Genomic DNA, 27,233 nt, shown 5'->3' on the forward strand with positions numbered 1-27,233 from the left:
TTTACAGTTCACTAGTATACAGGCATAGATTGTATAGATGTAAATAGAAGCTTGTAGTAAAGCCGCCTGGTACCTGATGCTGCCCCTGGGAGAGGAGGGGGTACTTTTTGTTTTTTTGATTTGATGTGAATTTAGTCAGAGATTCTGTGTTGCGACCCTCTTCATCGTCAGCATAGTCGGGGTCCCAGAAGTCTCACTGATCATATAGTGATGGGAATAGCAGAGATACAATATGTGATGTAAAAATGGTTAGGAAGGGTGTGTCGAAGTATTTTAGCTTCTGCTTGTACATTCGCATAACAAGAAGCCATAAACCTGCCTTTACTTAGTAATGTACCCTGGATATTAATGAGCGCTGGCATAGAAGAAGTGAAGCGTGTACAGGACGTCTCAGTTTGCATCTTGTTTTTGAAGCTTTTATCACCAGCTGATCTACGTCCATGACTCTAAGTAACAAAGAAGTGGCAGCGTTCAGTGGTGCAAAATACTTAATACTACTTTATTCCATCCCAAAAGCAGCTACATCTGTAATTCTGTGATATGTATCTGCTGGTAAAGGAGCGAGTCAATGTGAAAAGCAAGTGTCCTCTAGGAAGCGAAGGTCACCATGAGACTGCAGATCACCCTGCCGGATGGGATGGTGAGGACTCCGCTTTAGGATGCAGGACCATTTGCCTTTACTATTTCTCAGGTTACAGTTGAATACCCAACCTTTTGTTCTGCTTCTCAGCTAGTCTTGTGCTGGTTAGACCTCTGTAACTCTACGGTTGCTGGATACAATTTTCCTAACACTTTATACATTTGTATCTATTTACTTTGCAGCTGCTTTCGTTACAGTGTTGCAGACTATCTTCCTTTTAGAAGTGTGTTAGATTCTCAGTAGCTTTCCACTTCCTGTCAGAGAAGCTGTTTTTGTACCAGAGACATATTTGTGTATTTTAGTCATCATCTTGGTGTAAATAACCTCCACTCTTTGCTTTTTCGGCCCCCAACTCAAGATGCCCATATCTACTCCTTACTTGTATCAATCTATTATTTTCTAGAAGTGCTTTATGGTGGATCTGTGATGTTTGCTCTGAGGTATTATAGCATTTTCAGAGTTTCCCATGTAAAATACTGGACCAGAAAGATGTTGAATGTTAAAAAATGGAGAATTGTGTTTCTATTCAGTGTGCTGGTATAGTGTTTGTTTGTTTTTCCTTCCCATGTAAAATAAACACATTTCCATAGCTTTGCACTAAGGCCTCCTTCCCACGAACAGATTTCCGCCGCGTAATTCGCGGCGAAAATCCGCTGAGTTGCCCGCAGCTATTAGGTTCTATTGAACCTAATAGCTCAGGGCACACGGTGCGGAATTCCACCGCGGAATTCCGCACCGTGAAATCTCCCGTCCTCACCCGCGGCATGCTCTATTTGCCGCGGGTGTACGCGCTGACGGCTTCCATTGCAGTCAATCGAAGCCGTCCGTTTATGCTATCTCCCGCTGTAACACAGCGGAAGATAGCGTGAAAACGCTTTCCTGCCTACCGCCGCAGTGTCACATGACGCGGCCGGCCGCGTCATGTGACGCGGTGGGCGTGTCATGTGACGCGGCGGCGGTGGGCGGGGAAGCATCATGCGGGAGCGAAGATGCCGAATATGCTGGTAAGTATGGGGTCTCTGGGGGTGCCGTGACGGGCTTTGCCGCGGAATATTCCGCGGCGGAGCCCGTCACGCTCGTGTTCAGCCGGCCTAAAAGCTTTGCTGAGTTTCTGGGGCCTGGCAGGATATTTCATCAAAGTGCTCACTTGTTACTTTTTAAATGGAATTACATTAGTATTTGCAGAGAAAATGAGGTATATTGTGACCTACTAGGAATTAACCCTATAGCCGTTCATAACGAGTGAACTAACCCTGTGCTCACACACTAGATTTGGTGAGGAATCCACTCTAAAATCCACTTCTAGTGTGCATCACCTTCATTTGAAGGCGACCTCTGCGCCACCGTCTTCACAATAACTTTTTTTTCTGGGATTTCGAATCCACCTTGCAGAAAGGAAAAAGTGATCTGACATTTTTTAATGTGAATCCATGCAGGAAACTCTGTACAACGATTTTGCTTACTGACAAGGGCTAAGATCCATGAAGGCCAAATTCGTGGCAGAAATGTGTGGCTTGGCAACGGTTCAAACCAAGATCAGCAACGTTTGGTGCTTTTATCATTTGATTAAAGGAGTGAAACTTACTGCAGATCCACCCCAAATGTTGCGGATTTGCTCTGAAGTTTTTGCTCTTGCAAATTCGCCAAGTGTGAACATAACGTAAAAAAAAAGTTTGACTCCCCCTCCCCATACACTGACTTCTTTAGATGAGGCTGTTACTAGTGGACCTCATGGGCCCTATTTTGGAGTCCCATTGCTTCATGCCAGCGTCCGAACAGGGATTCTTTATTACATACCCAATGATGGACTGGACTATCTCCTAATAGGGAAAGTTTTCATGTTTGGATAAAAATGACTGAGCCATGTCAAGTCTCAGGATTTTAAACGCTGATTTGTGTCCCGTGCGAAGGATTTCCTGGTGGTAGTTTTGAAACTCTTGTATCTTGAGTCACAGATGTCTTCTGTGTGCGATGTTACACCATGTCTTATTTGTTAGACACAAACCTGTGTATGCCCGGGCTACAAGATACAGCGTGCAAGAAATGAAATCATGAGTTTTCCCATTTCTTTTTCCATGGCTCATAAGCTAAAGTGCAATTATTAGATGTCTTTATCTTCTTGGCAGGTGGTCAAAAAAGCTCTAGCAGAAGAGAAAAGGGTGTCTACGAAAACGTCAGTGGTGGACCTTGTGACAGAAACCGACCATTATGTGGAAGAGCTGATCATATCTGCTCTAAGAGAAAAGTTTCCTACTCATAGGTAAAGTATTAAAATGGGGAACTGGAAAAAAAATGGTATAAAGCATATGAATATGTAAATGTGCCATTTACAACTCTCGGCCAGTATGTATATGTGTAATTTAATTTATTTATTTATATTAGCGAAAGCCCTCGCCTCTAATTTGGAAAAACGTGAAATTTGGCACAACCATTCTTTAGGTCCTATATAGGAAAGGTAATTTGATTATTCAGTGCTAAGTGTGAAAGTAAGTATGTAATGTTCCTAATATAAATCTCTAAATTTGCCATGACTATTTTTACGTCCTAAATAGGAAAAGTAAAGTGGTCAGAATATTCAATTCTAAGCATGAAAAACTGTGTGGAAATCCGCGATACATGACGTTGTTCTTTTCTACCGCACCTCTGTGTATATATATATATGTGTGTGTGTGTGTATGTGTGTGTATATATGTGTGTATGTGTGTGTGTGTGTGTGTGTATATATATATATACTGAAAGTCTGTAAAGTACATAAGGAAGCGGTCATGGACTGCAGGGTTGGAGCATGCCTTTAAGGCTAAGAAAGAGCTGCAACCTCCAGTCTGGGGTTAAATTTGAAAAAAAAAAAGCCGCGTTTACCTTTTAACCCCTTCATGACATGGCCTATTTTGGGCTTAAGGACGCAACAATTTTTGGCGGATTTTCTTCTCCGTTTATCAAAAGTCATAACTTTTTTATTTTTCCGTCGACGCGGCCGTATGAGGGCTTGTTTTTTGCGTGGCGAACTGTAGTTTTTATCGGTGCCACTCTTGGGTACATAGACTATATTGTAAAACTTTTATTTTTTTTTTTAATGATATCAGGGAGAGAAAACGCATCAATTCTGCCATAGATTTTTTTATTTTTTTTTTACAGCGGTACTCATGCAGCATAAATGAGACATTCCATTTTTTCTGCGGACCGGTACAGTTACAACGATACCAAAATTCTTACATTTTTTTAGGTTTTCCCACTTTTCTGCAATAAAAACCCTTTTTCTGGGTAATCTTTTTTTTTTTTTTTCTAAATTGCTGCATTCAAAGTCCTGTAACTTTTTTATTTTTTGATTTACGGCACTCTGAGGGCTTATTTTTTGCGAGACGAGCTGTAGATTTTATTGGTACCATTTTGGGGTACATACGGCTTTTTTGATCACTTTTATTGCAGTTTTTTAGGGGTTTTTTTTGCGTTTTTTTCCGTGCAGAGTCAAAAGCATGTGCAACTTATTGTACGCGTCGTTACGGACGGGACAATACCAAATATGTGGGGTTTTATTTTTTTTTTACCTTTTTTTATGCTAATCTGAGAAAAAGCATTAAAAAATGGTTTTTTTAACTTTTTTTTTAACATTTTTTTTAATTCTTTTTTTAATCTTTGTTTTTTTTACACTGTTTGTGTCCCTCTGAGGGACTTTAACCACTGCCCTGATGATCGCTGGTATAAGGCATGGCAGAGCTACTGCTCTGCCATGCCTTATCGCTTGTACAGCGATTATAGGCACAGGCAATACAGGACGCCAGTGTCTGGCGTCCTGTTGCCATGGTGACAGGCCGGGCTCTCGCGATGATATCGCGAGTGGGAAGGGTAGTACATTCTGCAGAGGGACATCTGTACATGCAGTCTGAAGAGAATTGTGTGTGTGTGTGTGCGTGTGTGCGTGCGTGTGTGTGTGTGTGTGCGTGTGTGTGTGTGTGTGTGTGTGTGTGTGTGTGTGTGTGTGTGTGTTCGATATAGTACTCCTTGGTTTCTCTGAAGTAACCATGACTTCATAAAATTTTCTGTGCGAATAACAGGTAGATAGCTGTACCAAAGTAACTCAGGCAAAGACGGGTATATCAGCTGTGTGTATTTATTTATTGTGTGTGTGTGTATGTATATGTGTATATATTATATATATATGTGTGTGTGTGTATGTATATATATCTATCTTAGATAAGTATTACAGAATTTTTGGGAATCTAACACACACTTTCTGGCAAGATCTTGCTAAAATGTCCCTGCATCTTCAAGTTTGAAAGTGGTAACCAGCAGTACTGGGCCCCAATCGCTTCCTAATTGATTATGCAGAGCACACATAAATCACACTTCCTTCCAGAAAGTGCCTGACAACTCTGAGTATGGCTGTTGTGTTGAGGGAACTGTTGGTTAAGGCGAGCCAGGGCGGGTGGGGGCATTGGGAGAACTGCCATTGCACTGGTGTGCAGTCCTGTCCAATGGTGTTGACCCATTCAGACCAGAAGTTAATATGAGAAGGAGATGCTCTGGGTGCAGCGCGTGGTTGGATAACTGCAACTCCTAAAATTTGACATCCATGTACTAAAATCATTGTGTGCCTGATGGCCCTGGCGCCTCAGATCAGAGGCCCATCTTGGAACCGTGCCTGTAAGTCCAGAGCATTTCCATCTGCAAAGAGGTTGGGGATCAGATGATGGAAAGGTTGCTGTATTTATTATTCTGTAAGAAATATAAAGGTAATATTACACCCCAGGAACCTGCTTGTACAATACAGCTTCATTTGCACACACACATTTTCTATTTGTTATATCCAAGTATTGGTAGTCACTTTGCTTTATATAATCTCAAATCAAAAATCTCATTCCATACGCTGTGGACAAGCCGTTGCGGCCAAGCTGTGCTAAAAACTGACTTGTCGCGTGGTATTCAAAACCCCGGCATGTCAATTTTATCGTAGCTTCCGCTGCGGGCTCTCTCCTCTCTTTGGGGAGAGATGGCTGCAGCGGAATACAGGCGGTGAAGCTTGGACAGCGCGGGCTTTGAAGCTGCCTTTCTGCCGCGGAAATCTTGCGGAATTTACATGTGATCCTGCTGCCGACATTCCGCGAGATTTCCGTAGATTTTACACTGAGTGGGACCGCGGCCTTAGGCCTCATGTCCACTAGCAAAATTGATGAACCCGCGTGCATGATCCGCACTTAAAATTTCCCATTGGAATGCATTGACCACCCGTGGGTAGATAAATAGCCGTCGATGGTATTTTAAAGTGATTTAAAAATTTCATGCGTGTGAGAAAAAAAAACGCGACATGCTCTTCGGATCATGCGTGCGGGAGCTCATAGCTCAATTGATCTCCTGCATGGAAAAAAAAGGAATTTAAGCTCATCCGCAGTAGAAATCCACGTTACATATCCGCAGCGGACCTGATTTTCCCCGTGGACATGAGGCCTGACTCCTCCTGCAAATGTATATGTAAACTAGCAATTGAGTGCTACCATTGCTTCTTGTCAGTGGGGCATATCCACACAAGTCTGACACTGTCCAAACCCATTCGTCATTGTGAGGCTGTGCATGTGGACATTACTAATTACAATGCTGATGAGTAGTATTTGTTGTCAGTTATACATACACTTAGGCCAGCTTCACACGACCAGATTCTTATTGCGGAATCCGCGATCGGCATCCACACGGAGGATCCACAGTAAATAGCACACGGGCGGAGGAAAAATCACCGCAAGCTCTATTTTGATACAGACTCCGCATGGACAGCCTCATTGAGGTCAATAGAGGCCATCTGATCCACAGCCCATACACAATTGACATTGCAGATGGGATGCGGTTATCTGTGTCATCGCCTAGCAATGGTGCAGGAAATATATATATATATATATATATATATATATATTTTTTTTTTTATTTTTTTTTTAAATCTGCAGTGTGTATGACCACCTGTAAGCCTGCGCAGTCATCCGCATTACAGATTTTGCAAGTACACGCAGTTGCCATCCAGGATTACAGCCAGATTCCACTGGGGGATTCGATCTTTTTTTTTTTTTTTTGTGTAGCTGGCCTTACAGGTAGAGAAAGGTTACCTGAGATGGCTTGTTGTTCCTCCACAATTCACCACTACCTCCCATTTAATTTTTACCCTTTTAAATATACTCCATAAAGGATGGACGATGAGCAGATTGCTAATCGCTCAGTGTAAATAGCAGCGGTTCAGTATTGAGCGGCTGCTGTGTTAAGTCAATGAAGAGGGGCGGGGAGCGCTAGGAGAGAAATCCCCTCCAGCCTCCCCGCTGTGAACCAGCGATACTAGCCCCTGTGCAGGTGCACAGGAGCTAGTGTGTGTGGGGACGGGTGTCGGGCATCGTTTACCTGACACTCGTCCTGTGTAAATGGGCCTTAATAATGAACTCCATAGTGCCTGCAGTAGTAACAGTGCCCTCATGGTCCCATTAGTAATAGTGGCCACAGAAGTAATAGTGGCTTAGTGTGGTCCCAGTAGTAGTAGTGATCATCAAAGTGGTCCCATTAGTAATAGTGACATCCATAGTGGCTCTATGAGTAATAGTGAACCCCCCCAGTGGTACCACTAGTAAGTATCCTCTATATTGGCCTCAGTAGTAATATTGACAACAACCCCCCCCCCCCTCCAAATAAATAAATAAATTAGTCCTAGGAATGCTGCCCAGCCAGAACAGCTTTCCTATTGGGAAGCATCTCTACAGACTTTACACTCACCCGGCCTGCAACTCCAGTTTGGTGGTGGCAACCACTGCAGTGGCACCTGACTTCTCACCTTGGCGCAGAGGTCAGCAGTAACAGACTCTGCGCTGCAGACTGGGTGAATAGAACTTGTTTAAAGTGGTTATCTAGGCAGCGCCCATCAGGATACACCGAGGTCAGTAGGCCTTTGCCCATGAGGAATAAGCTAAGATTTCTCAGGACTGCTGTCCAAAGCTGGTATCTGGCTATGCATCACGTCTGCACCAAAAGGTGCTAAGTACTAAAAAGACGCTTGTCATGAAGAGGTTGAATAATTTGGAGACTGCAGTAGTTTTTAACACAAAATGCCACTTTTACATTTGGAGAAACCACTTGTTACATTAGTCGTGTTGGGCTATTTAAATGGTTCTTGTTTGATTTTGCAAACAGCTGAAGGTTTTTAAATTTGGCAAAAAAACCTAATTTGCAACGGGGATTTTGATTGCAACTGTAGCTAAATAGGATATAAATCTTAAAATGTATAATCCATAGACATTTATGCTGGAAATGTACAAAATGAAATTTGAAACGGTAGTAATAACTCCTGATATTGTGATTTAACATCTAAAGTTTTTGTTCTTTTTCCCTCCACATCTAGATTTATTGGTGAAGAATCTACCTCAGCAGGTTCCAAATGTGTTCTCACTGACAGCCCAACCTGGATTATTGACCCCATTGATGGAACCTGCAACTTTGTACACAGGTATAAATTATGGTGATTATTGTTGGGGAACCCTGCTACAATCTCTGTTCTGCAGCCTTTACTCCATTGGGTACCCATAATGAATCCTTGTGGTATGGCACCTAGGATTTTCTACTTCTAGACAGTTTCATGTTATTTGTCATAGTATCTGATACTTTTAAAAAAACATTTGCAATTACATTTTACATAAAGACATTTTTCAGTGTTAGTTACAAAATTAGACAGGGAATCTGGAAAAAGGTACCTTGTTTTGTCACAGCACCGTACATAGTGTTCTAGAGCCATTATTGCTAAGGCTGAAATCTAACAGATTTCTGACTATTCAGACCAATATCTGTAGGGCTGGCTGGAGCATTTGTGAACAATACGTTTTCCAATAGATGAAGCAAATATCAGTCCATCTAACGTGATAATTTTCAGTGCCATATTTGTTACCATTATAGTTATTGATCATAACATTGTTTGGACTATAGTGATCATCCTTGTGTCTGGCCGGCTTTCAAAAAGATGTTTTGTTAGCATGGAGCCAATTCTTCCTCAACTTTTTTTGACTTTCCTATTTCCTACAGTTGAGTTGTCTTGCAAATGTTATTTAGATGCTGCAACTTTAAAGTAGTTTTCTGGCAGATGAGACAGACTTCATTATGATCAGTATAAATCTAAATTGGTATGTGCATCTACTGGTCTAATTGGATGCAATGCTGGCAAAAGTTCAGGAATCGCCAGACATGCATGCCAGTTTCACATGAGTGTATATCAGATGCTGCTATGCACCCGTACTACAGATGAGTGTCCCACCCTGACCGTAGGTCTATCAACCCATACTCGGAGGGATCTAAGAGTTTGAGTCACTAGACCCACTGTCAGGCTGGGACACTTGGTCGTATTTCGGGCACATAAATGCATCTGTAATACACTTGTGGGAAACTGGCCTTAGATGATGATCACCCAGCAAATACACAAAACAAAAGCGATAGCAAACAGTGTTTGTTCAATAGCTGAACACTTTTGGCTTCATGATAAATGCCTCAAATAGATGTAAAAATAAATTATTTTAACTAATTGCACGTGTTTTTCCAGATCAACTAGAGGAAAAAATATAGAATCACTCAATCCTGAGGAAATAATAATAGATTTAGCAAAACCAAAAAAATCCCAATTTGTACTTTTGTTGTTCATTCTTGGGCTTTTATGAGCTTTAACACTCTTTGCACTGGCAAGATGCATTGTCTTAAAAACATGACTTCATCACCAAGCAAGAAAAAACTAAGTAGGTCAGCACATCCAGACAATATTAAATAAACGTGCAGCTGCACGCTGCCATGCCTGAAGTACAAAGACGAACAAACCCAATATACAGCAGCGCTAAGACTATGTTCACATCTGCATTCAGGGCTTCAGTTCTCCTGCCTGGTTATGGGAGCAGGAAAGGGGAATCCACTGACAGAATTGACCCCGTTGACTATAAAGGGGTCTGTTTAGTTTCCGATCAGCCCTCCGGCATTTTAACAGATGAAAAGGTCTTTATGTTTGGGCTTTTTTGTCAGGCATTTTATGCCAAATCTGCAATGGAAGTTCCTGACGGAGGTTCCAGATCTGAACATAACCTAAGATGTGGATGAACACTGAATATATAAACTCTTTTGAATTTCATTACTATTCTATTTACTCAGAAATAAGAAGTTCTTAACATATTTTGTCCAGATTGTGAGAGCCCATCTGCCAATAACAAGGTGACCTCTTCAGATGAGACCCTGCCCTAAATCTGCTGCAGCGTGTAAAGTACTCCTTTTAATTGGCATACTAAGTTGCTTTTCAGACAGTTTTTAGAAATGAACATTACAAGACTTCCATTTTTATTTTATTTTTACGCAATTGATTTGGAAAAAGATGCGCCATTAGTTTAAAATAACTTGCTTTCATTTGTTTGAGGTAAATTTCACAAAGCCAGAATGTTCAGCTATTAACCCCTTCCTGCTGCATTCATTTTTTATTTTTTTCAATCCCTCACTTTTTACAATCGACATAACCACATGAGGACTTGTTTTTGTAGTACGAGTATTGTATTGAAAAAAAATAAATTCTAAATGGAGGTTATATGGGGGAAAAAAAGCAGTTGTGCTGTTTTTGGGGCATGGTGTAGTAAAAATTGACACGTTAACTTTGTTCTATCAGTCAATGTTTTTTGTGGCGATACCATATTTATATAGGCTTTTTTTTTGTTTTTACTATTCTGGAAAAAAAACAAAACTTTTTATTGCTTTTTCTAGAAAATACACAGCTATATCTCTGGGTGTGTGAATTAGATTTTTTAGGAACATATAGTAACATTAGGTAACTCTGAAATGATGATAGGGTTAAATGCATAATGTGGGATTGCGGATTAGACTGTGGTAGTTTAAATATTTGCCAGAAACTGCCTTTATGGATATATCGCCTATTGCCCCAGGGTACCCCAATAATCAATATAATGGGGGTCCTGAGCCCCCATTCCTCCTCAGTACATGACTGCAGTGAGGAGAAGTTTGAGTAGAGCAGTAGTTGGGTATATGCACCGCCACTCCATGTAAAGTCTATGGGACTGTTAAGTACAAAGCTTTGCTGTTTCCATTCTAGTGGTTGTGGGGATCCCAGAGGCGCAGTACTCGGCGATCAGTCACCTCTTTACTGTGGCTAGGTAATAATAGTCACTTGTAGTAAAACCTTTTTACTAGGCCATTGATACATGTAATAAGTAAAATCCTGAAAATGTTTGGCTTGGCCTCCAATAAGTTTCAAAATGCTATTTTCCGCTTTGTTGACATATCCCAATTATTAATTTCCCCATGACTGCTGTTGCTTTATAATATTTAAATACATAGCATTTCACCATTTATTTGTGCCGGAACATGCACACTGACATCAAGTTCTTTACTTCCACAGGTTTCCTCCGGTGGCAGTCAGCATTGGATTTGCTGTCAATCGAGAGGTATAAAAAGTGTTCTGTAAGTTGGTAACCTGAGATTCCTAATGGTATCTCATAGGGGAAGGGTAAGAGGTTGTTTTCTTTTTAAATGACTTTAAAGGAACATTATCGCTGAATAAAACTTAATTCCAGCAATTTCTTATGTTTCTGTAGGCGAAGTATTTTTTGCTTCTTTGGGCTTGGATTAGTCATATTAGAGTTGGTGCATATGAAGAATTACTTAAAGGGAACCTGTGGCACAGACGTGAAACACATGGCCCGCTGCCTCATTTTATGGCTGCGCCCACCAGGATAAGGCCGGTTCCGAGGAGTCCAGAGACTAACTTTTTATATTCATCCAGACCCCCATTCCATTCCTGTGCTGTCACTCCTGAAAGTCCATGCATGGAAACTGCAGCAGACTCTTCTCTCTGCATGCACACACCGTCTGCACAGAGGACTCCACTGTAATTTCTGCATGTCGACTTTTAGGGGTAACTGTGTGGGAATGGGGAGCCCGGTGACTATAAGAAGTTCGTCTCCACACTCCTCGGGACCTGCCCTATGAGCGGCATAACCAAAGCTGTGTTTAGACGGAACAATTATAGTTAAACCCCCCCCCCCCCCCATTAAAACGAGCAAAACAAAATAATGTTTGTTCAGTTTAAATGCAATCCAATGATTGAAAGATGAACGAGAATCTTGAGGTTCTCGGTCCTTGTTCAGTTTCAGTTGGCATAGAAATCGGCACCGGAATGTGAAACGCTGAACATGCGCAATTCTCAACAAGAATCATGCAGTCTAAACAAGCTGCCCGAGCGCAAGCAAGCTGGGGATGATATCACCAACTCGTTCGCTCAAGCAGACGAGAATCTTGGGATACTCATTTTGTCCAAAAAGCCCAATAGTTTATTGTATTCATAGGTGATGACTAGTTCCCTTAACCCCTTCCCTCCCTATGACGTAGGGGTACGTCATAGGAGCGGGGTACTTCCCGCAAAATACATACCCTTACGTCATAGGGACAGCGCGAGATCATGACAGATCTCGCGCTATCCCGCAGCGGGAGCCGGCTGTCAGTCATAGCCAGCCTCCCGCTGTTAACCCCTTCCCTGCCGGCATGGGAAGGGTTCAAGATTTCCAAAAAAAGGGTTTTTATTGCAGAAAAGTGGAAAAACCTAAAAAAAATATAAGAACTTTGGTATCGTTGTAATCGTACCGACCCGCAGAAAAAATGTATAGTATCATTTATGCTGCATGATTAACGCTGTCAAAAAAAACAAACAAAAATCTATGGCAGAATTGATACATTTTCTCTCACTGTTATCATTAAAAAAAAAAAAAAAAGTTTTACAATATAGTCTATGTACCTAAAAATGGCACCATTAAAAACTACAGTTCGCCACACAAAAAACAGGCCCTTATACGGCCATACCGACGGAAAACTAAAAAAGTTATGGCTTTTGAAAAATTGAGATGAAAATCGGCCAAAAATAAGGGGTTTAACCCCTTAAGGACATGGCCTAACAGTCGCATTAAAAGTGGTAAAACTTGTTTGCTTGATGCATTAGCAGACGAGACTTGGTGTCATTCTAAAAAAAAGCTGAGAAATAATGTTTATGGTCTATAAGTGGAGATGAGCAAGCATACTCCCTAAGGGCAATTGCTCGATCGAGCATTGCCCTTAGCGAGTACCTGCCCGCTCGAAAGAAAAGGTTCGGCTGCCGGCGCGGGTGACAGGTGAGTTGCGGCAGTGAGCAGGGGGGGGGGGGGGGAGAGAGATCTCCCCTCCGTTCCTCCCCGCTCTCCCCCGCTGCTCCCTGCCCGCCGCTGGCAGCCGAACCTTTTCTCTTGAGCAGGCAGCTACTTGCTAAGGGCAGTGCTCGCTCAAGCAATTGCCCTTAGCGAGTATGCTCGCTCATCTCTACCTATAAGGTGATGGTCATTCGGTGGATGGCAGATCCCGTTGGTTGTATGAAGAAAATGGCTGATTAATGACACTTCCATAGGCAAACATATTGTATAGGAATGGGCTGCCCAGTTATATTTATGAAGATATGGGGTGGATAGTGCTCATCACTCTCTTTAATGTATATGGATATAAGAACTTGATGTCCGGTGTTACTAACATTAGTGCCTGCTAATTTAGTTTTTTTGATACATACTGTCTTTTACGAGTGCCATGCTACTGCTATGAATGAATGGACCACGCAACAGTGTGGTTTCTTATTTTTATTGAACTGTTTTAGTGTTGCTTTTTGCCAATAAATATGTAAACAGTTCTTCAATAAAATAAGTTAAAATACATTTTGGAAAAACCTAAAAATGTAAGCTATTTTAATTTTTTTCCATTTTTTTTTATTTTTATTATAGACTTCAAATTTGTCTTGTCTAAATCTATTCAGTGCATTACTCGGTTGCCTTAAAGGAGTGGTCCGACTAAGAATTTTTTTTTGTTTTTTAGAACAAGTTGCTTTGTTATCTGTGATGGAGAGCAAGTACTTTCTCTGATTGATAAGGGGACTGATAACATGAACAGAAGTCCATGTTGCCTATCCCCTAGGATGGGGAAAAAAAGACAGAAGAAACAAAATGTTCTCTGCTGTCTGCTCGTCCGCTTCCCGCACTGTACACAGACAGACTGACATTACAGTGAGAGGAACAATGCTGAATTTGCAGCTATTGGCTGTATCTTTGGTTAGATTGTAATTACTTTCGTGATTTTTGAGCCTTGGCTTTAAAATGAGACCAAAAGCATGTCTGTAGCTATAATAGAACTGGAGCTAGAGTGGTTTGAAGTAGAACGAGCAGCACTGTTTGTCTATAATGGTAATGTCCTGTTTCCTGTTGAACAAACAGCTTGGGGTAATCGGTAGGGGGTTTAATATAGTTTAAGGAAATGTGTTTAGGTGCTTTGAACACTGAAATAGGCTACTTATATGTGATTGCAGCAGTTGTATGGCTGACTATCAAGTAAAAGATTTGGTTGATTTTATTTCCCTTTCAATAAAGTAGAGCATGTTGCACATCACCTAATGCAAAACTACCCAGGTTAGTGTAGGTTTCCACCCTCCTGATAACGTAAATTTATAGGGATATTGTATTCCTAACCTAAAAAAAAAAAGGCAACAAAAAACTGTCACAATGAAAGCCCCTCTTTAAGGGGAAACTGTCAGCAGTATTTTTACTATTAAGCTACGGCCATAGCACTAGCAATCATGTTCTATGCAGTACTCATACATCTGTGCCCAAATTCAGAGAGTAAGCAGCAGCACAAAATGATATTTTCAACTTTTGGCACCTTGTATGTAAGTTGGGTGGCACCAAGAGCTCCCCAAGTCACTGCGTCATGCCAGTCTTTACTTTGTCTTCTCTTATTCGCTGCCTTTTTTGGCTGTTGATGTAAATGCTTGTAGTGCTTAAATCCCACTCCATAAGAATAAAATAAAACTTTACTTACTCCAGCAATAAAATATGCAACGCTTTGACCGAGACACAGTCTTTGTCAAGCATAGATACATACACAGAGCTTAGTGTGTGTGTGTGTGTGTGTATATATGTATGTATATGTATATGTGTGTGTGTATATATGTGTATATATATATATATATATATATATATACACGCGCCCACCCAGCCCCCACATAATCGGTGAAAACACACCCACTGTATCACCTTCCCCATTGTCTGTGGATGTCTTACTGCTGCAGGTGCAACCACTCTCCAGCATCATAAGTATGTATAGGATGCAGGCATGTTGTACTGTCCTCTGGCATCTCAACTTGTTCACAACGCATGCGCATACCACAACACTCTAGGCATCAGTGACTCATAGCCAAGCGACCATAATTGCCCCTGCGCACAAGCTAACCCAACAGCAGCATCCTAAACTCCTATGTCTCACAAACTCACCATTGCATCTGCGCATGCGTCATTACCCTGGTAACACTCCAGTGATATAGCAGCGATGTTGCGCATGCGTTAGCCACTGTCCACGCTGCAAAAAGCAATGTTCCGCGATCTCAACATAATAAATACGCAGGCGTCAAGAGTCACCATAAATTGTTGAATTGGTAGAAATTAACCACAAATGGCCACTGCAGCATCTACTAGATGATAATGTTATCCGCTCACAGTGTAAAAAAATTCCTTATGTTGATGTCATATATATATATATATATATATATATACACATATATGCGCAAGCTGTTTTAAAGTTAAACTGCTATAATTGAGAATATAGTATATATATGCCACATCACTCACAGACATAGACAGTCAATATGCAAGCACACCTACCAAGTTAAATAATAGCCATTATGTATGTATCTATGCTTGATAGAGATGAGCGAACGTACTCGGATAAGCACTACTCGTCTGAGTAATGTGCTTTATCCGAGTACCTCCCCGCTCGTCCTGAAAGATTCGGGACGCGCTGCGGAGCGGGGAGCTGCAGGGGAGAGCGGGGAGGAACGGAGGTAAGATCTTTCTCTCCTTCTCTCCTGCCCGCTCTCCCCTGCTCCCCGCTGCGACTCACCTGTCAGCAGCGGAGCGCCCCGAATCTTTTAGGACGAGCGGCGAGATACTCGGATAAAGCACATTACTCGGACGAGTAGTGCTTATCCGAGTACGTTCGCTCATCTCTAATGCTTGACAAAGACCATGTCTTTGTTGAATTGTTGCATATTTTATTGATGAAGTAAATAAAGTTTATTATTTTATTCTTATGGAGTACTGAGCGAAGTTCCTGAGTGCTGCTCCATTTTTGTATATCTATTTGCCCCAGACAGATATTTGTCCAGCCTTTGTTTGAACAATTCCATTGAAGGAGAACTCCCCACCTCCTGTGGTAACCTGTTCCACTCATTGATCACCCTCGCCGTCAGAAGGTTTTTTTTGTAATATCTAATTTGTGTCTCCTCCCTTTCAGTTTCCTCCTATTGCTTCTAGTCTTTCCTTGTACAAATACGAATAGGGCTGATCCCTCTGCACTGTGACAGCCCTTCAGATATTTGTAGACCGCTATTAAGTCTCCTCTCAGCCTTCTTTTTTGCAAGCTAAACATTCCCATATCCTTTAACTGTTCCTCATAGGACAAGATTTGCAGATCATCACCATACTGGTAACTCTTCTCTGAACTTGCTCCAGTTTGTCTTTTTTTAAAGTGGGGTACCCAGAACTGGACACAGTATTCCAGATGAGGTCTGACTAAGGAAGAGTAGAGGGGGATAATAACCTCACGTGATCTAGACTCTATGCTTTTCTTAATACATCCCAAAATATTGTTTGCCTTTTGGGCTGCTGCATCACATTGTTGACTCGTGTATACTAATAGATCATAGACTGAACATAAGTCTTTCTCACATGTGCTGCTGCTTAACCCAATTCCTCCCATTCTGTATGTGCTTTTTTTCATTTTTCTTGCCCAGATGTAGGACTTTGCATTTCTCCTTGTTAAATACTATTTTGTTAGTCGCCGCTTACTGTTCAAGCTTTTCTAGATTTTTTTTTGAATACCCTCTCTCTCTTCCCTAGTGTTAGCCACACTATATATTTGCTACATCTCAGTGCTGATGTGAGTGGACCATATGCTGGATTTCAGCATTGACATCATGAGCTGGGAAAGGCGACGACTGACAGGAGGGGGAGCTAAAACTGGCATAATGTAGTGACTCTGGGTGCTCAATGATTGATTGATTGTAAATTCACAGTCTTAAGTCTCCTATACAAGTGTATGGGAGCATGGAAAGAGTCATATTTTTGTGCCGTGCGGCCAACCTCACCAGGTACAACGGATGTATAAAAAAAAATGGCTGCCTGGCCCCCTGTCACATCCCATAACAGCAGCATAACTTTGTTTATGGTGCTGTGGAGATATGACAGGTTCCCTTGAACCCCTTATTGATACAAGATGTTTTTAATGATTTTTATATTTTGTCTCCAAGTTTCAGCAGCTATTCCTTTTTTTTTTAATCATTTTTTTTTGTTAATTTGTGTGGCTGTGTGAGAGATAAAACATATATTTTCTTTTTTGTGCAGATATGGAAAAAAGATTATTTTTTTTACACCATTCATGTTTCACACACTAACCTATTTAAAAAAAAATTGGAGGCGGCAGATAACTGGCTAAAAGTGAACTCTCATAAGTCTGGGCTCACACAAGCGTAATTTAATTGCATATTACGCTTGCAATGTATGTGTGCATAATACGTGGTGAATAGAGTCAATGAAAGTACATTGATTTTCATTGATCCAGTCACACTTGCGTATATTCATTGTGTGTAGTATGCGCATAAACGATGGACGATGAGCTGATCACTCAGTGTAAATAGCAGCCGTTCAGTATTGAACTGCCGCTATGTTATGTCACTGTAGAGGGCTGTGAGCCAGCGATACTAGCTCTCATGCAGCAGCACAAGAGAGAGTATTTGCGGGGATGAGTGTCGGGCATCATTTGCCCGACAATCGTCCAGTCTAGATTAGTCTTTACATGGGCCCTAGACACAGTGGACAGGAGGAGACCCATTGAATTTTATGGGAGAGTGTTCTTTGACCTGTGCAAAAGCCTTTGTGCAATGATGGGGAGCAGATAAGCTGTGACTATCACCTGTTGTGAATTGTGGATCTTGTGTTATCTCTTTAAATATTATATTTCATTATAATCCATTTACATGTTAGGGCCAGTTTACACTGAAAGATGATCACTCAAATGACAGTTTGAGTGACAGTTTTGAGCGATCGTATTTGCATAACTTTAAGTAGCTAATTGGCTACTAAAGAGTTAATGCAGGCAATGTTCGTGATGGCTCTGAGAACAAAGCAGCTGTTTTGCATATGCAAACAGCTACAGTGTTCTCCGCTCTTTCAGCTGGTATCCCACTGTGAACTGCCAGTGGTATACCAGCTGAGAGAATCTTATCTCAGCCAGCAGCACTGATATCAGCCTGTGCCGCTGATAAGAGTCATCACTCATTTCTAAAAAACTAGAAATGAGCGATTGTCGAACAGTGCACAATGGGCAGGCATTTAGATGCTACGGTTATCACTCAAAAGATGGCTTTTGAGCGATAATCGTTGTGTCAAAATAGGCCTTTAACCGCTTGCAATCCAATTTTGGATTCAGGGTTTCCTAGGGGGCTTTCTCTTTCTGCCGTTATACAATGGTGCCATTTGCTTGCTAGAGCCAGTACTGCGGTATAGGACATGTTGGAGAGGCCACTGACAACAGAGCGGCCAGTAATCTACAGTAAGAATACCCTGCCGGATGTCTGCCTACTTCGGAGCTGTACAACCTTCAATCAGAATGTCTTCAGACGTCAGACAGTAGATTGGAAAGGGTTAAAGTCTGTAATTGGCTGCAGCAGCCTGTGACATCCCGTGTACAGGCTGACTGTAGCCTGTCAACGCAGGCAAGATTGGAACTGCGAGGACCTGTGAAATTTTAATGTAGGTTTTTAAAAAAATTATGTTTTAGCTTTTGGTAGCACACGTTAAAAAATATAGCCCCTATTAAGCCCCTGTCAGATAGGCTCACTGCGGAGATCCGTCTGCCGGCTCCTGCTCCCGGGCGTCGGAGATCCGCCGCGGGATACCGCAATGCCCGTGGACAGGCAGCCTAAGTGTTGCTGATAGAGCTGAAAACGAATAGCCTATATTTGAAGGTACTTGTATTTTGGGGGTTTAAATACAGAAATGGCAACAACAGTTTTCTGTTTTTGTTTTTTTTCTTCCAGCTTGAATTTGGTGTAATATACCATTGCACTGAAGAAAAAATGTACACTGCAAGAAAAGGGCAAGGAGCATTTTGCAATCAAGAAAGACTTCATGTAACAAAAGAAACAGGTCAGTATGATACATTTTCTAGGCCATCCACTGTTTAAAATAGGCTTTTTCATTTTGTTTAGTTTCCAGCTGTCTGGCACACAAGAGACGTTGAGAAAATTACTTTATATTTTGGGCTAGAGCACATACAGTATGGTTCTGTACATTACAACTAATGGGAAGTTACATGTAAGCAGCTTTTTCTTGTCAGGATCTCTGCATGAGAAGCATTCAATTGATGATGGTTCATGGTGGGCTAGTGCAAGGCTTGGTATTGGGATTAACCCTTTCCAATCCAATTTGTATCCTGGTTTTCCTAGGGGGCTTATTCTTTTTCTGCTGTTATACAACAGCGCTATATGCTGGCTAAAGCCAGTACTGCATGAGGTGACACATTGGATAGGCTCCGACAGCAGAGAGGCTGGCAATATACAGTAAGAGAACCCTGATGGACATCTTCCAACATCGGAGCTATACAGCCTTAAATCATAATGTCTTTAGACATCAGACAGTGGATTGGAAAGGGTTAAAGGTTGCTGTCAGAATTGACGACCTGCATTGAGCAGACTCTGCTTCCAGGCCTACATACAAGCCCTGCTGCAGGAAGGCTTACATGTACACCCTTTAGTTAAGCGGTAAATTACTTTTATTTTCTGCAGCTGTGCTGTGTGACTAATTCACTTGTAACAAGTTTTGCTATTCTCTTACCAGGTATCAAGAGCTCTTTAATCTTAACGGAAATTGGTCCTAAACGTGATCCAGCAACTTTAAAATTGTTTTTAGGCAATATGGAGAGATTATTAACATTTCAGGCCCACGGGTAAGTGGACAGATATCCTGACACTACTGTCCTTTAAAAAAATTCAATAGGTTGCTGTGTTTCTGTAACAAAGATTTAAACTGCAGTTGTCACAAAGTGAACTTTGCAAATGAAACTGCTGAACCCTAAATGCATCCACTAGACAATCCATGGACAGCTGAATGGCTCCCCTCCTACTTAGGTGTTTGCTCTTGGTCAGTAAGCTTCAGTGACCATCCATGGGCCGGGATTCCTTCTTACTGCACTGATAAAGTGGGTTGAAAATGTGTGCAAAAATCCAGTTGTGGAGTTATTTTATTGACCACCTAAGGGCCTTCTTGCACAGAACAATTAGCGCTCAGTTAATCATTGGATTGTGCGAAACCGAACGATAACTATTATTAATTGTTCAGTGTAAACCTGGGCAGCAACTGAACAATGAATGATAATTCATTCATTTTATATGCCGCCAAAAACTGAACAACTGTCAGCCCATGTAAACAGGCAGTCGTTCATCTATGAACGACTGCCTGTTCACTTCTGGCCATCCGCCTCTATTCAGAGTAATCACTAGCTCGCTCCGCTTCTATTCAGTAAGGCCCAATGTCTATGGGTGGATTATAATATCAGCGGTAGATCCGCACTTCTAGCTGCAGTAAGGGGATACATTAGCATCTGCAATGCAATTTACAGCATGCAGATGGTATTTTTTTTTTTGCCCTGGAAGAAATCGCGGCATGCTCCATTTTCTGCAGATCCCGTGGGGACTTCCATTGAAGTCAATGGAAGCCATCCGATCCACAGCACACCTGCAGCTGTTACTGTGGACGTGCTGCGGATCTGCGGGAAAGCAGGATATCTCGCTCGTGTCATTGGGGTACACAGCAAAGACCGTGGGATATAGCTTGTGCCACTAGGAGGCGACACTAAGCACAAAAAGTTAGCTCCGCCCTCTGGCTATATCCCTCCTGCCGACAGCAGGCTAATTAGTTTTTTAGCTTAGTGTCTCGTAGGAGGACGGTCGTACCCATTAGGGCTGCTTTAAGGGCCAGGGTTAGACGGGGAGGCAGGACGCTCCCCATCAAACCCGAACGCAGAGGAGGGCGAACAACCTCGGGTTTGTCCAGGTTGCTTCTTGCCCTGCCCGCCTCAGAAGAAAAGGTGGCACATCCGGGTCATATATATCCGCATGTGGCCCGCCAGCGAGTGCCCCCCATGTTTGGTGCAAAGGTCCGCATCCCCTTCCCATGGGCAGGCAATGTTACAGGGGTAGGCTGCTGGAACTGGGGAGCCGCTTTTTCTTCCAGCTTTTTCTACCTTGTGAGCTGCAGCGAGGCGCAGGCGGACAGGCTCCTTTTCGCGGGGGTTGTATCCGCTATGTATGGCTGCGGCAGCAGAGGGCATTATTCAGGGCGCTGGTTCCAGGCACAAGCCGGCGGGGGGGGCGTGGCCTCGTGGGGCATGGCACCCCAGGCGGCGGCAGCAACAACTTCCAGTATGCCCTGGTCTTCCAGCTCCCTGCAAAGGCTCCCGGCAGGAGTTCCTGCGATGTGGGGGCTCAATGGAGGGGCTGCATTGCAGCCCCGGGCGAGGCAATGCCGGGAGCGGAGGGGGCGTGGGCACGCCGTGTGGCCACGCCGATATGCCGCGTGGGGCGTGGCTTCGCGGAGGGCCTCCATGGAGAGCGTGGCCACGCCTGTGTGATGCTGGGGGCGTGACTTCGTGGCGTGGGTGCGGCAGAATGCTGCCTTCATTGACTCCATGTAGGGGGCGTGGCCTCATCGGCAATGCAGGCCGCCCTGCCTCTCCCCCTCCCTCCCTCAGCACAGGTGAAGGGGGATGACATCAGAGAAGCAGCCTATTGGGGACAGCGCGCCAGGACTTAAAAACCTCCCTGCTGCTCCACTCCTTGCTGCCTTTTTCTGCTCAGCTTATACGCTGTACAGCTCAAGCTCCAGGAAAGAAAGCCCTTCAGCACCTGCAGTCTCCCAACCCAGCGGCTCCCCGGACCTCTTCGGACCTCGGCAAGGACCTGGGTAAGCTCTGCCTGGTGGCTAGCTCCCCTCTTTCGCTGCGTATCCCTCCTGCCAGTGGTTGGCATAGCAGAGGATAGCTCGCAGTTTTCTTTGCCCGGTGAAATCCCAGCACCATGTCCGACCCCAGAGCCCTGGAGGCCGGACCAGGGACAGCAAGAGTAACGCACTTTGCTTGCTCACGCTGTAACCTAAAGTTCGCATGCGGACAGGCTGAGCCCTTTTGTAGAGATTGTTCCCCTGCGAAACAGGCGGTTGTGCAGGGCATCCCCCCCCGCAGTTCAGCCCCCAGCTATGGCCGAGCCGGAGTGGGCCCGCTCCTTGTCAATGGCGGTGTCTGACCTCACTCGGGCATCTGGCGCAATTTTGGAAAAATTGGCGCAGGACGCCACCGATTCACGTGAGGAGCGCGGCCGTAGACTTAAACGGGTCAGGCCTTTGGACTCACGGCGGCCCTCCTGGTCACCATCCTCCTCGTCGCTTTTGCGCTCCTCTGGTACTAGGTCGCGGCGCTCGTCGGCAGAAGAGGATGTTTCGGACGAGGAATGGTCTGAATCTTCTTCAGACTGTTGTGGAGGAGGATCAGGTCCCAAAATTTTCGGCAATGGTGGAGAGCTTAGTGGTTGCTGTGCGTGACACTTTTCAGCTCACTGAACAGGAACCACAGGCATCTGGGATATCGTTTTCTTTCAGGCAGCCTAGACGCTCTCCAAAAACTTTTCCTCCTCATGAGGACTTTGACAAGGCACTATCTAAGGAGTGCAAGGCACCGAATAAGCGTTTTTCCAAGATAGGTTACTTGATGCGCTAACGGCTCCATGGACGGGGTTTCATTACCCCTATTTCTTCCCACCAATTCCTCTCATTCCACGGCTGCTCAGGAGAATCAGGAAGGAAGGGCTACCAGTGATTCTCATAGCCCCAGATTGGCCGCGAAGAACGTGGTACGCGGAGCTCATGGACATGGTAGCAGACGTGCCCTGGCGATTACCCCTGCGAAAGGATCTTCTCTCTCAGGGTCCCCTCTACCACCAGAATTTAGCTACACTGCGTTTGACGGCGTGGCAGTTGAGACCGCGGTACTGAGAGCAAGGGGCTTCTCAGACCCGGTTATCCAGACGATGATTAGGGCTAGGAAGCCGTCGTCATTGAAAGTATACCACCGGGTGTGGAGAACATTCTTTCGCTGGTGCGAGCAGAAAGGGGCGCACCCGATGCATTTTTCGTTGGCCCGTCTCCTGTCGTTTCTCCAAGACGGGTTGGGCTTGGGCCTGAGCCTCAGCTCCCTTAAGGGACAGGTTTCGGCTTTGTCAGTTTTGTTTCAGCGACCTTTGGCTTCAAGGTCGGCGGTGCGCACCTTTTTACAGGGAGTCGCTCATACGGCACCCCCTTTGCGGTCTCCGTTGCCACCTTGGGACCTTAACCTGGTTCTGGATGCCTTGCAGGCCCATCCGTTTGAACCATTAACGGAAGTACCGTGGCGCTTGCTGTCCTGGAAGGTCGCTTTCCTTGTGGCAGTTACCTCCCTTCGTAGGGTTTCGGAGATTGCGGCGCTATCGGCAAAACCACCCTTTACGGTTTTTCACCAAGATAAGGTGGTGTTGCGACCGGTGCAATCTTTTCTCCCAAAGGTGGTGTCTACCTTTCACATCAATGAGGACATTGTACTGCCATTGTTTTGTCCAAAGGCGGTTCACCCTAGGGAACGGGCTCTGCACACCTTAGACCTAGTCCGCGCCCTGAGGACATATTTGGACCAGACCGCGTCTTTCCGGCGCTCGGATTCCCTGTTCGTGATACCGGATGGTCCGAGACGTGGCTTTGCGGCATCAAAGGTGACTATTGCTCGCTGGATCCGTTCGGCAGTGTTGGAGGCCTACCGGGCTAAGGCTAAGGCACCGCCGTTCCAGGTGACGGCTCATTCCGCCAGAGCGGTGGGGGCTTCATGGGCGGTCAATCACGGTGCCTCAGTATCACAGGTGTGTAAGGCAGCTACCTGGGCATCCCTGCACACCTTTTCTAAGTTTTATCAGTTACATATGTTTGCGTCAGCCGACGCTTCGCTGGGTCGAAAGGTTTTACAAACGGCTTTAAACTGACCGCATGCGCTTTCATTTATTTGTACCCACCCTCGGGGACGGCTGTGGGACGTCCCACGGTCTTTGCTGTGTACCCCAATGACACGAGCGAGAAAAGAAGATTTTTTACTCACCGTAAAATCTCTTTCTCGTCTCGTCATTGGGGGACACAGCACCCACCCCTCTTTCTTGATATGACACAGTGGTGGTCCTGGTCGGACTCCGGATTCTGTAAGTCGCACATGGTGCTACGTGTTTTTCATTACAGTGACATTTTTTGTTAACGTGTCATATGACTAACTATTGTTGTCTCTCTGTTCCTGCATGGCTATTCCAACTGCTGGCATGACAAACTAATTAGCCTGCTGTCGGCAGGAGGGATATAGCCAGAGGGCGGAGCTAACTTTTTGTGCTTCGTGTCGCCTCCTAGTGGCAGAAGCTATATCCCACGGTCTTTGCTGTGTCCCCCAATGACGAGACGAGAGAGAGATTTTACGGTGACTAAAAAATCCTCTTATTTTTAAAAATTGCACTGCGCATACGTCCGGCACCTCGCCAGAGCGTCCGGACGCATCCGCCGTGCTGAAGAATAGATCCAGCTGATTCTGAACAGGTAAGAAAATGTATTTTCCTGTCCATGTTTGCGGGCACATCTGGATTATGCTGCGGGATTTAGCAGTGGAATCTGTGCGTGCAAGTGGACATGAGGCCTAAGATGATCCGCACACCAGGAAAAAAAAATAACATCCGCGTGTTTTAAATTGCCTTGTGGATGCTAATGTATTCCTATGGTTGGCTAGAGATGGGGATCTACCGCGCGAGAGACTCACGTGGATTTTATAATTAAAATCCGCCCATGGACATTGGGCCTTGGAGTATCGCTTCAGTGCTTCAAATCGTCCAGTGTCTGGGTTGAAACTGTATGTGTGTCACAACAAATGGATTTAGTGCTATGCATATCAATAGCTCTAGATCAGGGGTTCCCATATGGACTCCCAGGGGTCGATTTTTGACTTGCACATCAACAGGAAAAAAATGTGGGGTGCGTGAGATGTAAATGGCGGTTCACATGAGCGGACTCCTTTAGGCAGGTCATCAACATTTAGGTTTTCTGTAAATGACCTAATACAGCTTGCACAGACTGTGTACATGCTTATAATGGACATAGAAATTACTTATCTCTTTGATATTTCAGAACATTGTTTATGTAGAGTTCGCACAAAGCTTCTTGGGCTCTGCCGATAGATACAACAGACCTGCACAGTAGCTAATTTACCTGTAAAGTTTGTATTGCGCATCGTTTTCTCGTGATGCGCCAGAGCCCAAGAGGTTTAGCACGTACTATACCAATCTGCTTTGTGGTGCGCTGTGTTCATGTGCAAGTTGTTACAAGTTTTCATACCGGCAGCAACACATTATGGACTATCGCTAGAAAGTTTTTGATAGGTTTTCCATCTTCATACCTCGTGGAAAGGAGTTTTGGTGCCGTCGCTAATCTTCTTCCGAAAAAAAGGAATTGATTGCAAATCACTGAACGTGGAGATTTGAGACTATACCTCACTAATGTGAAGCCAAATATTGACCAATTGCTATCAAAGCATCGGGCTCATCTCTCCCATTAACAGTATTATTTGTGGATTCATTTTGTGTAAGAAATTTTACTAGGTTCCGATTTTGTTTCGTCTCCAATTCAAATATTTACTTGCATTTTGTGACTTTTCAGAAAAAATCTAAATAAACATTGTACGTTTTTTATGGTTTTTTTAACAATTGTCTACTCTATAAAAAACTCTATCCAAACGAGCAGCACTGTGTCAGCTGTGTAAACCATATTTGACTCTAATAAGTTAGGGCTAATGCCCACGGATGGATTTGCAACGCGTTTCCACGGCGTAATAACGCATCTATTAGGTTCTATTGAATCTAATAGCTCAGTGCTCACATGCTAGCGTGGATAAAAATTGCGGCTTGTTCTATTTTACCGCGTTTTCCGCGGCGGGAGGTCTCCATTAATATTGTGTTAATGGAGACCGCGGAAAAACATGCGTTTTTTCCGGAATCGCCAGCGGGGACTTTTTTGTTTATCACTGCGGGCGTATCCCGCTCCATGCGTGTTCATGAGCCCTAAAGGAAAATTCAATATTAGGCTGGCTGCACACGGCCTGTTTTGCATTGTGGAATCCAGAGCGGGCATCCACCTCCAGATTCCGCAGCAAATACTGCCCCTATTGAAAGATGCCTTTTCCTGCACACTAGCGGAAATCAAACGTGATTTTCTGCTTGCGCAGGAAAAATCGCAGCATGTACTATTTTTTTTAAGCAGATTCTGCATGGATGGCTTCCATTAAAGTCAATGGAAGTCGTCCGACCCGTGGCCCTTTCACAAAACGACATTGCATAAAGGTCGCGGATTGGCCTAGTTATAACGTGGGATAAGCAGGGGCTTTAAAAAAATAAGTAAAAATCTGCACTGCACGTGTCCAGCAGCGAGCCGTGCGGACCACCCGCAATACAGAAAAGAAGAAGAAATGACAGGTACGCGCAGATGCCAGCCGGGCACAGGGTCGGATTCCGCTGAGGGCTCCTGCATGTGGAATCCGATTCGGTCATGTGCAGCCGGGCTTTAGATGGGGAGGGGGTCTATGGAATACAAAAAAATTGGTAAGTCGTCTACAGGGCAAAAAACTTCGGGAACCCCTGCTCTAGATAGATGGCCATTATTATATATTCTATGTTTTTACGAGCACTTTTAGATCTAAAATGAAGAAATACGCAAAACAGATCTTGAAACTACTTTTTTCCCCCCTGTTTTACAGTATTCGAGTGATTGGTAGTGCCACACTAGCTTTGTGTCACATAGCATCAGGGGTCGCTGATGCCTATTACCAATTTGGACTGCACTGCTGGGATTTGGCAGCAGCTACTGTAATAATTCGGGAAGCCGGAGGCTTTTTGATAGATACATCAGGTAGGTGGTAACCTTTTAAATATTTCCTTGTGAACTTACAAACCCTTTTTAACTGCTAAAAATGTATCTGCTGAACTGCAAAATTACATTTATAATCGAAGTATTAGGAGATGGTGGTTAATAACAAAGTGTTAACTTGGATTAAATATAACTATTTATGTGACCTGTATTAAAGCCATATGGTCACAAGCTTAACAGGGTTACTGGAATGTGTCTCTGCTTACTGATCATAGTGGTATGAACACTGATCCCTAGCAGTCCCTTCTGGCTTTTTTTGTCACTTAGGATCAGCTCCAGCTCCAGCCAGAGAATTGTAGATTTCTTCCTACTTACTCTCCTGTGCTGTGCATGCAATTCCATGATGCATCAACACTGCATCACATGACCAGTTAGAGCCTCTACCATCCCTGCCTGCTGAGAGAACAGTGTAATTATTACCTTTCACATTCCCTTAAATAAGCTAAAGACCATAAGCATAAAGTCAG

At 43.8% G+C, this 27,233-nt stretch overlaps 1 protein-coding gene across 1 annotated transcript in view; it reads left to right on the forward strand.

Annotated features, from left to right (window-relative positions):
• IMPA2 (inositol monophosphatase 2) overlaps nucleotides 1-27,233 on the forward strand; it is a 35,914-nt gene that overhangs the window by 6,724 nt on the left and 1,957 nt on the right. Inside the window, exons 2-7 of the mRNA XM_066579527.1 lie at nucleotides 2,767-2,900; nucleotides 8,001-8,105; nucleotides 11,028-11,073; nucleotides 18,783-18,891; nucleotides 19,582-19,690; nucleotides 26,597-26,748. Coding sequence (XP_066435624.1) covers nucleotides 2,767-2,900; nucleotides 8,001-8,105; nucleotides 11,028-11,073; nucleotides 18,783-18,891; nucleotides 19,582-19,690; nucleotides 26,597-26,748 — 655 coding nt within the window. The remainder of the gene's footprint in view (nucleotides 1-2,766; nucleotides 2,901-8,000; nucleotides 8,106-11,027; nucleotides 11,074-18,782; nucleotides 18,892-19,581; nucleotides 19,691-26,596; nucleotides 26,749-27,233) is intronic.

The sequence above is a fragment of the Eleutherodactylus coqui genome, chromosome 9 (genome assembly GCF_035609145.1).
Source record: "Eleutherodactylus coqui strain aEleCoq1 chromosome 9, aEleCoq1.hap1, whole genome shotgun sequence".
NCBI lineage: Eukaryota > Metazoa > Chordata > Amphibia > Anura > Eleutherodactylidae > Eleutherodactylus > Eleutherodactylus coqui.